Source organism: Pieris napi, chromosome 14 (assembly GCF_905475465.1).
Source record: "Pieris napi chromosome 14, ilPieNapi1.2, whole genome shotgun sequence".
In the NCBI taxonomy this organism is placed as follows: Eukaryota; Metazoa; Arthropoda; class Insecta; order Lepidoptera; family Pieridae; genus Pieris; species Pieris napi.
Window position 1 is genome coordinate 10,374,835 of NC_062247.1, and position 14,356 is coordinate 10,389,190.

The 14,356-nt window shown below is 38.8% G+C and overlaps 1 protein-coding gene across 1 annotated transcript in view; it reads right to left on the minus strand.

Moving 5' to 3' along the window:
* The window catches only part of LOC125055807, a 30,179-nt gene that overhangs the window by 5,661 nt on the left and 10,162 nt on the right, over positions 1-14,356 (minus strand). The window contains exons 14-19 of the mRNA XM_047658424.1: positions 13,117-13,278; positions 10,793-12,653; positions 9,353-9,551; positions 7,416-7,599; positions 6,207-6,385; positions 233-426 (exon numbers count right to left, since the gene is read on the minus strand). Of these exons, the coding sequence (XP_047514380.1) occupies positions 233-426; positions 6,207-6,385; positions 7,416-7,599; positions 9,353-9,551; positions 10,793-12,653; positions 13,117-13,278 (2,779 nt within the window). The remainder of the gene's footprint in view (positions 1-232; positions 427-6,206; positions 6,386-7,415; positions 7,600-9,352; positions 9,552-10,792; positions 12,654-13,116; positions 13,279-14,356) is intronic.

Genomic DNA, 14,356 nt, shown 5'->3' on the forward strand with positions numbered 1-14,356 from the left:
CCTGTATAGGTTTTAAATGCTAAACAGTGGTAAGAGGTTAAAATAGAACACAAGAAAAGAGTATCTTCCCCTTGATCGAGACTGTATAGTGTTATTTGACACTTTCTTATGTTAACTAAATTACTTATAAGTCTAACGTTAGGCTAGAACGTGTCCAATGATGTCTCAGTGAAGAGACAATTTATTAAAAAAAAAAAGGGTTTCAAAAAAAATAGAATCCTCCAACTCTTACCTAACGGCAATGTCATCTCTTGCGCTGTCATACCCTGTCTTCGCCATACATCAGCTGGGATCCACCTTGCTCCGTGTTGCATCGGCCGTACGGACGCGACAGGTCGCTGGACCAAACTACCGTCCGCCGTGCGCACTGTGCGGTACGATGTTGTTGGTTTTGGGGCTAGGGCCGCTTTCTTCTCTAACTCATACCTAGAAAAAAGGCAATTATTTTTCATATTTTTCTGAACTATTGGTGATTAGCCTACTGCAAGTTTTGAATAAGCAGCCGAAAGACTTTTGAAATATTTTTGTTTTATTCCTTTTCTTATATTTAAATTGTATTTTTTTTTCTATTCTACACAATAAATATAAACTGGCAGTCACGGAAATTACAGTCTTAGTACATCAACAACTGGGAACACTTTTCATATAAGCCGTTTATGGAAAAAAATAATTATTGTTTGTTTTCATAAGTGCAAAACAATTACAGAAAAACGTGGACGTATTAAATATATGACGGCGCATTCCTAGCGCCATGTTAAGAAATACTGCAAATATTGGAACGAGATTTGACAGTTGTCAAGTCTGGCGGAGCGTCGTATCGATGGTCAGCGCGGCCATGTTGAAATCGTTGGGAGTTTTTCGAACGTCAACGGCGAGCGCACCACGTCTGCGACGAATCGCTTTTGTTCTAAATAATCTGGTGTCTTTTTGTTACAAAACTAATTGAAAGTGCTTGTTTAAGAGATTTCCTAATGAATAGTAAATAGATTTTGAGTTTGGTGACCAACATTAAAATTACTAAGACATGGCTGATTCTAATGATGAAGGGCATCCGCCCATATCAGAAGTGGGATCCCATGCGCTACTGACCGTGCAAAAACAACCACCTGACTAAAATAGCGCTTTGAAGTTGTTAAGTAATATGGAAATTTTACTTACTCGGATGTTAGCGACAACGCAACCACCGGTGGCAACTGCTAACGCCCAGTATAGTTCAGTGAAATTCGTAGAGTTTAATCCGGTAGACGCAGACGCGGATATAGAAGGTTGGTCTTAATTACAGAGCTTAAAGTACTGACTAAACATTTAGAGGGCGTAGATTTCTCTAGCTCTTAGCAGTGTACTGAAAGGGCGCGCAGCTTTCTTGAGCAAGTTAAATTTGTATGAGCTGACATGGGAGAATGTAAAACAAAGTTTAATGGCTAGATTTTGTAAACCAAAATTATTTCAAGACTTCTTTGATGAAATATTGCGTTTTCAAATTGGAACAAAAGAAACTGCAGCAGAGTGGCCTGCGCTTATGGAATATGATCAAAACTATACCTAAAACCCGAATGTCAAGATTTTATAACTGGATACGTCATATCGGTCTTATGTCAGAAGGATGATTTGATATGCCGTGAGCTAAACGCATATACTGTCACTATTAAACCTCAGTTGTTTAGAATCTTAATTTCCCTAAAGCGAAGATCGGGGGTTACTGAAATCCAAGAGCCTGATTTCAAGCGACCTAGAATTGTGGACGCAAGATTTCCTGGTAAATATCATTTTTGTGGAATCCTCGGACACCGGCAAGCGTCTTCGAGAAGATTCTTCTTGGATGACTAAGCAGCAAGATCCGTCAACTGCAACACGTGCCCCCGAGAAAACTTCTACCGTAACCTGTTATATATGCGGTCAAGTTGGACACATAGCAACAATTTGTAAAGAAAAGGAAAAAGGTGGTGGATCTACTGCAAGGTAATAGGTCAATATCTGCGAACAGTGGCTGTCGAGGGGCACCTTGAGGATGTCATCTGGTGAGTCAGTCTCCTTTCTTTTTGTTTGATAGCGGATTGTCTTGCTCGTTGATAAAAGAGAGCTATTATACTAAGTTCCCAAGTACTGTGCGCAATGATCTTGTGTATCTTGTGGGCATTGGTGGTGATGAAATAAAATCTACGTCACAGATTTCGAGTGAGGTTAATTTTGAAAATTTTATAAAACTCTTGACAATTCATGTAGTACCAGACTCATGTTTTACGGACCCTGTTATAATAGGTAGGGACATTTTAGAAAACGGTGTGAGCGTCAAAATTAATAATGATAATTTGAAGTTAATGTTTGTGAGGCGATTGTTACACAGCCATACTTTACTCGGATAGATACGGATTTGGCAGCTGATGATAGAGATGCCCTTATTAGACTACTAGACAAATATGCTAGCAGTTTTGTGGATAGTGTTCCCCGTAAACGCGTGAACACAGGAGAGTTAGAAATTGATTGATAGGGGTCTACCCCATAAAACTGTTCAACGACGCCCATATCCGTAATACCATTATACAGATGCTTACCTCCGAACCAGTTCTGATGATCTTTAACCCGGACTTACCCGTTGCGACGCTAGCTTGGAGGGATATGGGGCGATCTTAATACAGAAAAAGAAAGACCTGCCCCACGTTGTAGAATACTTTAGCCGACGAACCTCTGAAGTAGAGTCCCGCTACCACTCATACGAACTGGAAACGCTGGCAGTCGTACGAGCGGTAGAACACTTCCGGCATTATTTATACGGCCGACGTTTCAAGGTTTTCACGGACTGTAACTCATTAAAAGCATCGAAATCTAAAACTGACCTAACCCCACGTGTTCATCGCTGGTGGGCATTTTTACAAGCCTACGATTTCGATATCATATATCGCGAAGGTCGTGGCATGGAACACGCGGATTACCTTTCTAGAAATCCCCTGCCGGACCCCAATAGCTTAATTTCCGAGTCACAAGTCTCTTCAAAACCTACAATTCAGATAGTAAATTTTGTAGAATTACATCAGGGTTGGCTTTCTGTAGAACAGAAACGTGATGCAGAGGTCCAAGACTTGATCAACAAGCACAATAATAACGATTTTCCTGAAACGGTTGGTCAGACATATGACGTTAGGAATGGCATTCTTTATAGGAAGGTTGTAAGAAACAAGATTATATCATGGCTGCCAGTCGTCCCTCGCTCCCTAATATGGACTTTGATTAATCACGTTCATAACGAGTTACAACATCTGGGTGGTGACAAAACACTGGACAAACTGTACGAACAGTACTGGTTCCCTCAGATGTCCAAGTGCGTTAGAAAATTTATTGATTCTTGCATTGTCTGCAAGGCATCAAAAGGTCCCTCAGGTGCTCAGCCTGTGCAGCTACATTCTATTCCAAAAGCTCCGGTACCGTGGCACACGATTCATATAGACTTCACCGGCAAACTAAGTGGAAAAAGTGACCGTAAGGAATATTGTTCAGTAATTATTGATGCGTTCACTAAATACGTATTATTAGAGCACACCTCATCATTAGACGCAGCTAGTGCGGTTCAAGCCGTTAAAAGTGCCGTTTGCCTTTTTGGAGCACCTAAGCGCATAATAGCTGATCAAGGCAGGTGTTACGTTAGCCAGTATTTCAAGAACTTTTGTTCAGAACATAACATTAAGCTGCATTTTATCGCAACTGGCTCCAGCAAGGCAAACGGGCAAGTCGAGCGTGTGATGCGCACTTTGAAAAGTTTGCTAACGATTATCGAAAACGATCCCAATAAAGCGTGGCGTGAAGAGTTAGGTAATGTGCAATTAGCGCTTAATAGTACTAGGTCTACAGTCACCAAATTTACGCCAACTGAACTCATGTTCGGTATCCGTTCTCAATCTCTAGGTATGTCGAGAATTTGGTGTTCAAGTCCAGATTCAGAACAAGAACAGCGAATTGACGTAGAGTCAGCTAGGCAAGATGCGTCTCTTAACATACAAAGGGCAGCCGCATCCGATACTTTACGATTTAACCAGGGTCGAGCTACTATCAAGCCATTTTCTAAAGGCGATTTCGTATTCATCAAAAGTTGTAAACGCAACCAAACCAAGTTAGATAGGAAGTTTAGGGGTCCTTATGTAATAATCGCAGTATTAGATAATGACCGTTACGAGTTGAAAAGCAACTGGTTCACATGGTACTTTCAAATACGCGCACGAGAACTTGCGTCCAGTACCTCGGGGTCATGACGGGTTAGTTGAAATATCTACTAGTTTGATGACTGAAGAAGAGGCCATGACGGCGCCGAACGATGTTGAACTCGATAATAGTCACCTCGACAGACCGAATGTTTGTGATATATATTGACTGCAGGCTCCGATACACTGTCCGCAGGATCAGACACGCTTACAGCGGAGTCTGATACCCTAAGTAACATTTCAGATCGCGAAATCTTTGAGCATGAGGTCCGAATTCACGCAGAGCAAGACAGTCCGTAACTTATAGGTATGTGTAATCTGTAAGCGCTGAAGTTTACTTAACTATGTTGGCATGATTAGTGAGATGAGTCATTGAATAACGTGGTGTGTGTGTGTGTGTGAAGGTGGTCGAAAGGATAATGTCGTCCGGGCCATGCAGCTGATAGCGGCTGGTCGTAGGGACACATTCATCCGGTCCAACCTTAAGTGTTCGTTGGTCGAAAGGATAATGTCGTCCGGGCCACGCAGCTGATAGCGGCTGGTCGAAGGGACACATTCATCCGGTCCAACCGTAAGTGTTCATTGGTCGAAAGGATAATGTCGTCCGGGCCACGCAGCTGATAGCGGCTGGTTGAAGGGACACATTCATCCGGTCCAATCTTAAGTGTTCATTGGTCGAAGGGACAGTGTCGTCCGGTCCATGCACGAGTGGCTGGTCGAAAGGACACACCCGTCCGGTCCAATCTTAGGTGTTAATTGGTCGAAGGGACAGTGTCGTCCGGTCCATGCACGAGTGGCTGGTCGAAAGGACACACTCGTCCGGTCCAAATTGATACTGTGAGTATGTTTGTTAGATAAAGAGTGTAATGTTTGTTAAGTGATTAGAAAAAGGTGCCGTCCGGTCCATGAGTGGTCGAAAGGACACACGTTTTTTTTATTCTGATAGTCATAGTTGTATGACAGTAGCATTACGTCTAGTAGTCATAGCTTGTCAGGTTGGGCGAGCGGGTAGATTTACTGACACCTGTCCGATTGATTGTGTCACTGTTACAGGACTGCAATCTGATGCGCCCGAGGACGGTCGAAAGTCAGTCCGGCCGTGACGGCGCATTCCTAGCGCCATGTTAAGAAATACTGCAAATATTGGAACGAGATTTGACAGTTGTCAAGTCTGGCGGAGCGTCGTATCGATGGTCAGCGCGGCCATGTTGAAATCGTTGGGAGTTTTTCGAACGTCAACGGCGAGCGCACCACGTCTGCGACGAATCGCTTTTGTTCTAAATAATCTGGTGTCTTTTTGTTACAAAACTAATTGAAAGTGCTTGTTTAAGAGATTTCCTAATGAATAGTAAATAGATTTTGAGTTTGGTGACCAACATTAAAATTACTAAGACATGGCTGATTCTAATGATGAAGGGCATCCGCCCATATATATATGTTTAATGTATACATAATATTTGTTTTGAGGATTTTAAGTAAAACTCCTCCAAAACGACTAGACCGATTTTTGGTCCATATCACATACAGTTCATACAGCTAAGTAAGGACCCTTCCCAGAAAGTTTAGATTTGGGCCAGTTTTATATTTGGCTTTGGTTAAGAATTAAAAGCGCAAACCAATTTCAGCAATCATCGCACAATTAAAGCCAAAATGAGCCCTATAGTTTTTTCAACACTCATAAATTGTTCTATAATATTCTCGTTTCCGTTTGTCCATTAGGTCGACTACACAATTACGTATATTCTTTATATGTAACATAAGTGTCACTTAGATTGAAGAACCTTTTAATAAGTTAGATTTTTGTTAGCAACCTAGTGGGGTTGTTTATGTTACCCCCCCCCCCCCCCCCCCCAATTTTATGTTAGTTTACAGTTCAAGTTTTAAACGATTTAAGACAGTTGACAAGCAATAAGCGTAAGTCAAAGATTCTTAGAATATAAAAAAAAACCAATTAAAGCTTTCCTTGGAAAACATTTAGAACTTTTCGTCACCTCACCGTCAAAAAAAATAACTTACCCTCTTTGCGCCAATCTCTTCTCGGCACTGGACAGCTTCTTCTCTTTTCTATCGACAAGTAGAGATTCATGTTGGAATGGTTCCTTCGTCAGCAGTTTGCTGTGTAGCGTCAGGATGCCTTGCATCAACACGTCTAGATATTTGTCCTTGAACTCTTGGAGATCTTTCGGCTCCGTTTCCTGAAACATCACATTACATTTCTAATTGCAATACTTAATTGCATTTTATTTTATCTTCAAGTATAGAGAAATTGGACGTTAATTGAACGTCGTGGGATTTGAGGTCGCTGCAGGGTAAACACTGCCTTTTGTTACATTCTCTTCTCTCTTCTTAAATATGCCTAAATGTCTTAATTTTTAAAACCTTTGAAATAGTTTATTTTAGAGTGGATCATCTGTTGTCTTTGACGTCAAATGGACCTATCCGACACTATCTTATTATCGCGGACCGTGAGCGCGGCAACAGAATCAAGAAATTCCGTAACGAAAATAAAAACCGTATGACGTATAGGTGCCGTCAATACGCGTTAGAGCGGGCCAGAACTCATACTGCGTATTCACATCTCTCTGACGAGATCGGTGACGTAGCGTAAGCGCGGCCGGTGAAGCCGGTACGCGTTAAAGTGAGACAGACTATACAGGCGTGTTAGTCTGAGTTTGGTAGAGTTCTAGATTGAATTAATATCAAAGAAAAAAATACTGCATAAATAAAAAACAAAACAATTATAATTGCATAAGTTGATAAAAAAAATGCAGTCCCCGAGTGCCACACATTTTTTAATTGATGCGTAGCAAAAAGTAATTATATTTGTTCGTAAAACTGCCACGATTCTTCTATTTCAGACTCTAGATTCGGGCCACCTAGTGACTGACATGTTTCATTTAACTGACTTGTTATTATTTATTTATTTATAAGTCCTAAAATATGTATGTATATGTATGACTATGAAAATATGACTTCACAAATGTTACACACACACACATAAATTTTATTAGTTGTACATGTATAGTATAAAAGTCAATTGCTTCCGATACTTAGCGAAAAGACCCACGTTCTTTAATTTTATTATAGAGAGAAGTTTGCTTACTTAAGTATATTTTTACGTGACAATACAATCAATTAGGTATCATATTAGCTGTAAAAAATATTAATCCAGAAGATTGTGCCAGGTAGTTCGACTAGCAGTCCACAATATAAGCAAGTACATACCTTCTCATCATTATCAAAACAGAGGTTAGTTATCTCTTTCATAGAGAGTACAGCATCCGGATTACATTCATCAACCACTCTGTCCGCCATCCCTTGCTTGTTGATTTGACGGTCGTAAATCTTCTTCTCAAGACAACAGTCCATCACGAAACGGTAAACAAAACACGGCTTCTTTTGTCCGTATCTATAAAAGAAGATTTTGGTTAATAAATAAATCTTCTACATACTCATCGTTAAATTTGTAATTCGTGTATTTTCTTATTCTTTTGAATTGTGACTCATGAACCGTTAGGATAAGCTTTTAGTTTTAGATTTAATACAGTAAAAGCTCCCTATTCGCGCTTCCTTTATTCGCGTTTTCACTATTCGCGGATTAAAAATTTCTTTATTCGCGGATCTAAAATTTCATACAAAATTCCAATAGGTGTTTAACGCAATATCATATAGATAATATGGAGTGTAATCCTGATAAGAAAGTTGCCGGAAGAAATTTGACATAGCAAAATGCATCGTAAACATAAAAGAATCATTGGACGAACTGAAACCACACACATTGAAGTCATGCTGGAAAATACTATGGCCTGCTCTGACTGCGGAAAATTACGAAGAATTCGTGCAAGTTCAAACTTTGACTGCAAACATAGCCGAAATTGCAAATGGAATAGGACGAGATGGGTTCGAACAGACAGAATCAAGTGACATTCAGGAATTGCTTGAATCGCAAGATGAAGATTTGACTGAAACCGACTTGGAGGAAATGTTAAATTCACAGCCCATTGAAGAAGAGGCTTCAACTAGCACTGTAAATGTGACATTTACTCTAAGCCTGAGGATAATGATTACATAATGTTCAATAACATCAATAAAATTGATTTTCTTATATATTTGTGTTTTTTATTTTGGCACCTAGGAACGTATCCCCTATAAACCCATATAAATTACCATTCTGTATTCACGGTTTCTGTATTCGCGGCATATTTATGGAACGTATACCCCGCGAATAAAGAGATTTTACTGTATATTATTTTTCATTGTTAATTGTATCTAGCCAAATCAGGAGCATTCAATTATTACGTCACGTTCCCATGTAACGCGCCGTAACGTTTTTCTGTACCCAAGTATAATAAAACGTTTCATGACTACCTACTGACCTAAATGTTACAATTATGTGGTGTTAAGTACTGGAAAGTAACAAATAACATGTGAAACAAGAATTTTAGGACCACATAGTTTTAACATTATTTATTTTCAGTGTTTATTTTTTATTAATCAGTGGCGCTACACTTTTAGGTCTGGACCTCAGACTTTTGTATCTGTTTCATGATAATTTGTCAATCTAATAGGCAAGTAGGTGATCAGTCTCCTGTGTCTGACACACGCCGTCGAATTTTTGGGTCTAAGACTAGCCGGTTTCCTCACGATGTTTTCCTTCACCGTTCGAGCGAATGTAAAATGCGTACATAGTTGTCTAGTCGACAAGTTGAAAATGGTACAAAATAGAGATACTGCTCTTAAAATTATGTGCGATAGCTCATTGGATCCGGAATGACGTCTAGAAAAATGTGCCAAAAGCGTGTATTAGCACATAAAAAATTGCAAAACTTATAAACAATAAAATATGAAAAAAAAATGGCATTTCGTTTTTTGCCAATATTTAATAAACTATTAATATTTAAGAAATTTCAAGATTCTGAAATAGGAGGAAATTTCTAATAACAAACTCCTAGCTCCCGGAACTCTATCTCCATTATTTATAATTTTAATTTAACGCTGAAAATAGGTCTGCGCGTGACATTTTTAGGATTCGCGCGTGGCGTCAAAAGCGACTACGGCACATTAATTATTGGTGCGCAGCTCGGCCAACAACGATATTTAACCTTAAATAATTAGGTCAATACGGATTTGACCCTGAAAGTATATTTAATAATGAATTTTACCTGTAAACCCGACAAACGGCCTGAGTATCGTGACAAGGGTTCCAACTGGCGTCAAATACGATCACTCTGTTCGCTCCCACCAGGTTGATACCGAGTGACCCAGCCCTTGTGGACACCAGGAAGAGATAAACATGAGGATTGGCGTTGAATTCATTTATGAGTTTTTCTCTTTCCAAGGCGTGGGTCGATCCATCCAAACCTAGGAAAATTTATCAGAATTTGACCAAGGCGAGATTATTGTAACTTAATCAATTATATTAAATTTAGGAGTAGAATTAGAAGTTAAAAAAATATTTGTTATAGTGGACACTCGTTAATTTGAATCTATCGATAATTTGATATTTTTTTCCGGTCCTTTGAAAGCTACTCGATAAATTGAATAAAATTAATGGTAAAGAAAAACGCTTTTTACCGGATTAAAGTTATGTATTATTATAAATTTACAACTATTTGACATAATTTTAAATTTATCCGACGTTTCGCGTGCTTTACAGCGTGCGTGGTCACGGTGACTGAAGACAAAAGATGTTGAATGTCAAAAGGTATCACAGCTGCAGAGAAAGTTGCATTATCTGTATTTATTTCCCCGGAGTTGGTATCGACTAAAAGATGGAGGGTTTTGGCAAAAATGCCGTTTCTCAATTTCTCTGCAGCTGTGATACCTTTTGACATTCAACATCTTCTGTCTTCAGTCACCGTGACCACGCACGCTGTAAAGCACGCGAAACGTCGGATAAATTTAAAATTATGTCAAATAGTTATAAATTTATAATAATACATAACTTTAATCCGGTAAAAAGCGTTTTTCTTTAAATGTGTAAAGGTTATGTTAATCAAAGACAATAAAATTAATGGTAGTTGATCTCCTCGGTAATTCGAAGTTGAAGGAATAGTATCTTGCTCGCCAACATGCGATAATTTAAAGTCCAGGTTTCTATACTCTCTATAATGTGCAGAGTTTATCATACACAATACACATACCTGTCATTTGTTAAATGGGTAAGTTCGCATTCCAGTCTTCTTTCAAACGTTAATAAGTAATGTTAATGTTTTATGACACGATGACTTTTCGAAATAAATATTTGTGAATAATTGTTAATATAATAATAATAAATCACGAATTTTGATCAAACTCTTATTTATTTGACCCCCTCGTGGTTATACAAATATATAACAAATTTATGTCTGGTTCGGTTGGAGTTTGGTTCTGGAGTTTAAAATTAACGAGAATCGACTGTAGTTTGTTAAGTTTTTACCTAATGTCAAAACTAAGAGTATAGGACTTTATTGCCAGTTCTTGTCCGTTCTACGGCCTTAGTAAATATAATTTTAGAAGCATTTTTATTGACGTTCTTAAGTGTAAAACTGTTACGTATTAATAAATGATATTTAATTTTGCTTTTGTTAAATTAATTAAACTTAATTAACAAAATTACTTACGGAAGTAGGATGTATTCCTTTCCCAAACACGATTAGTTCCAGGAATGTAATTTCTCTCAAGAAAATCTTCGATTAAATTCAATGTAAACAAACTTTGACTAAAGAGTAGAAGGCGATCTCCCATTTTAATACTTTCATTCAAAATGTAGAAAAACAACTCCATTTTCGAAGAGTTTTCAATTATGCCAGCCGTGTAATCCTTTAATAAATCAGTTGCCCAGTCGTATGTCATTTCCTCTGCTTTCTTTACAAGAGCCATCTCTTCTTCTTTGTTTAACTTTTCTTCTTTCTCACTCTGCTCCGATTCGGAGTCGTCGTTCTTCTCTTTCGATGTCTTCCTATCCTTTCTGCCTTTAGGTTTCGCTTTAGCTTTCGATTGACGTGGAGATTTTTCTTTCTTTTCTTTACCTTTCCCTCTCCCTCTGCCCTTCTTTGGCGTTTCCGATTCCGAATCTGACGCGTTTTTCGTATCTGGTTTATTCAATTCGATTTTAGGTGGTTCGGTTATCGCCGGTTTCTCTTTTTTAACTTCATCTTTGACAATTGTTTTTGTATCTAAATCTTCAATTTTCACCTCCCCATCGGACTCCGATTTCATTTCTATTTTATCTTCATTCTTTATTCTATCCAGTTCGGATTTCATAGTTTCTGGAATCGGCCATGACGTCACAGGACTACTAGAGCTGGCACTACATAGAGGCGGCTTTGTTTCTAAAGGTTGAGAATAGTTCGGAAATTGATTATAATCTGATTGGGATTCATATGAGTTCGATTGATTGTAATTATAAGGTCCAAATGGTGTACTTTGGGGTGCAGTACTGGGCTCAGTTTTTACGTTCGCCGAAAACGTTGGATCTCCATTACTTTCAATTTTAATTGCCGGTTGGTTATCCTGCCGAGGCGGATAATTTTGGGGATAGTTAGTTTGACTGTCGTATTGGTACGGCGCAGGTGGGTTTGCGGGATATGCGTTGCCTGGGTACTGTTGGGGTGGGTAATTATAGTTTTGAGGGCCTTGACTGTTTGGGTACGGTGGCGGACCACTGTTTGACTCGTACTGGCTATAAGGTTGATTCGTATATTGCCCTTGATATTGCTGAGGTCGGGGATTTGGATAATTCTCCTGATTATTTGGTGGATATGGAGGATTACTTGGTGGATAAGTATTATTAGGCGGAGGAGCATTACCGGGAAAAGGAGGATTATTATGAGGGCTATTTGTGGGATAAGACGGATTGGGACTAGGATTAGGGTATGGTGGATTGTTCGGAACATTACCCGGTACAGGTGGAAACGGGGCATTATTTGGGGGATTACTTGGTGGGTATGAACTGCCCGGAGGATTGCCAGTGTAAGGGGTTACACTGTTGTTATTAGGCCCAGTTGGATATTGATTAGGTGCACCAGGATACATTGGATTATTGGTTGGATTATAATTAGCTTGATACTGTTGAGAATTTTCAAAGCCCGGTTGGCTCGCATTGAAATTGGGCGGAGCTTGGCCCTCTGGGTACTGGGCGTTATTGTAGTACCCCGAATTTCCATAGTAATTGTTCCCCCAGTAATTTTGGTTGTATCCTTGTTCCTGATTCGGTGGGTATTGGTTGGAATAGTTATTATCGTATGGTTGTTGGGGATAGTAATTATTCCCATATTCTTGGTTGTTATAACCTTGGCCGGGTGGATAATACCCCGGGGCCGAGTTTTGATATGGATATGGGTAATTCCCGGGTCTGTCGTTTTTATACCCAGGTCCGTATGGAGCGTTTGGGTACTGCGTGTTATTGACCGCTTCTTGTTTAGGCGGAACGGGCGCTGTTGTGTTTGGGGGGATTGTCGCTGCAGGTTTTTTCGAAGAACCCTGCAAGAAGTTTCTTAGTTTAGATACACATTACGTCTTTCATCCGAATGATTTTTTTTTAATTTTATAGAACTGGTATAAGTAAATTTGAGTTTAAATAGGTACATTAATGCTAAAGATCCGAGGTTTGATTTTAACATAACCCCAAACGAGAAATAGATGATTAATTAAATGAACGGTAGGTTTAAAAGGCCGGCAACGCACAAGCAAAGCTATGCTCGCCATAACAGCCGGAGCTGTCTGCCAACAGCCAATTGCCAATAAGAAAAGAGAGTGCATATTCTTAAAAGACCGGCAACGCACTCGCGAGCCCTCTTGCATTGAGTGTCCACGGGCGGCGGTATCACTTAACATTAGGTGAGCCTCCTGCCCGTTTGCCTTGTTCTATTAAAAAAAAGTTTTTTCATTTTTCCCAAATGATCCTTAGTAAAGTTTTTTAAAGGAATTAATACTAAATAAATACCCGAGGTTTTCCCGGTCGCCTCGGCTGAGCTTTACTGTTCTTGGCTTTGCCAGACTTCGTAACTCCACCGATCTCTTCCAAGTCCAAATCTTCCTCAATAGCCGCACTGACCTCGCTGCGTTTCTTTAGAAAGTTGTACAACACGTCGGGATGATTCCATATCTGGAATATTTATTTAAAGATTACACAACAATGTACAGATTAATCGCAGGTTTCACAGAGTATAAAAATTACAAAAGGAAATTACTGGAAAAATAACAGAAAAAAAAGATGTTTATTATGGAACATAAGATACAAGTATCACTTATTCCACGTCATTAAATTTGAATCGGTAGACATCCCTACTCATCGGCAATGAAGAAGGGTGTAGGCCGAGAGAAAAAGCCGGCGTAAAAACCTCTCGGTACTCTTTAATAAACGATAAACAGTTATACAAAATCTGTTTGGATAATAAGACCATTTAAATGTTTCATATAACATTTAAAAACCCATGGGAATTCTAAATAATTAAACTATAAATAATTATTTCTTGTTCAACGATCTAAATTTCTTAAAACTCAGGGAGAGTATCTTCAAAATCGGTTCAACGTTTTCTGATATTGTTACTGTAACATTGTTATATCATATACTAGCCGTTTCCCGAACTAAAATACTAGGGCGAATTAAAATAGGAAATAAATAAAATTTTATGTTTCACTATTATTATTTTTATTATTCTTCTTTTTAACTTCCCGCTAAGAAAATTGGTAATTTTCGAAAATCGAGTTTTTAACAGACGTTGACGTTTTGAGGTTCTTGGAAGCTCTCCGAATGTTTCCGCGGTGAAGTTCGTATGTATAAATTTTCATAAAAGTAAAATAGCAATAAAAAAATGAAGGAACGTTGGAATTTAAAAAATAAATAGCCATAAACCATCTAGGAAAAATTGGTGGAAAAAGAGGTTTACGCGTGAAGAAACCTCAAACGAAGACCATTTTTGTTATATATATAGACTAGTGGACCCGACAGACGTTGTCCTGATATTTCAAGCGATTAGTAAGGCAAAGTATGAAAGTACCGACTGCAGCGCCATCTGGCGGACTGATTTGTGAATCTAAACCATTCCCAGATCCCCTTGAACACACAAAAGAAATTTCATCAAAATCGGTCCAGTCGTTTGAGAGAAGTTCAGTGACATACACACTCACAGAAGAATTATATATATAAAGATAAACTAAAAGTACAAAAAATAACAAAAACT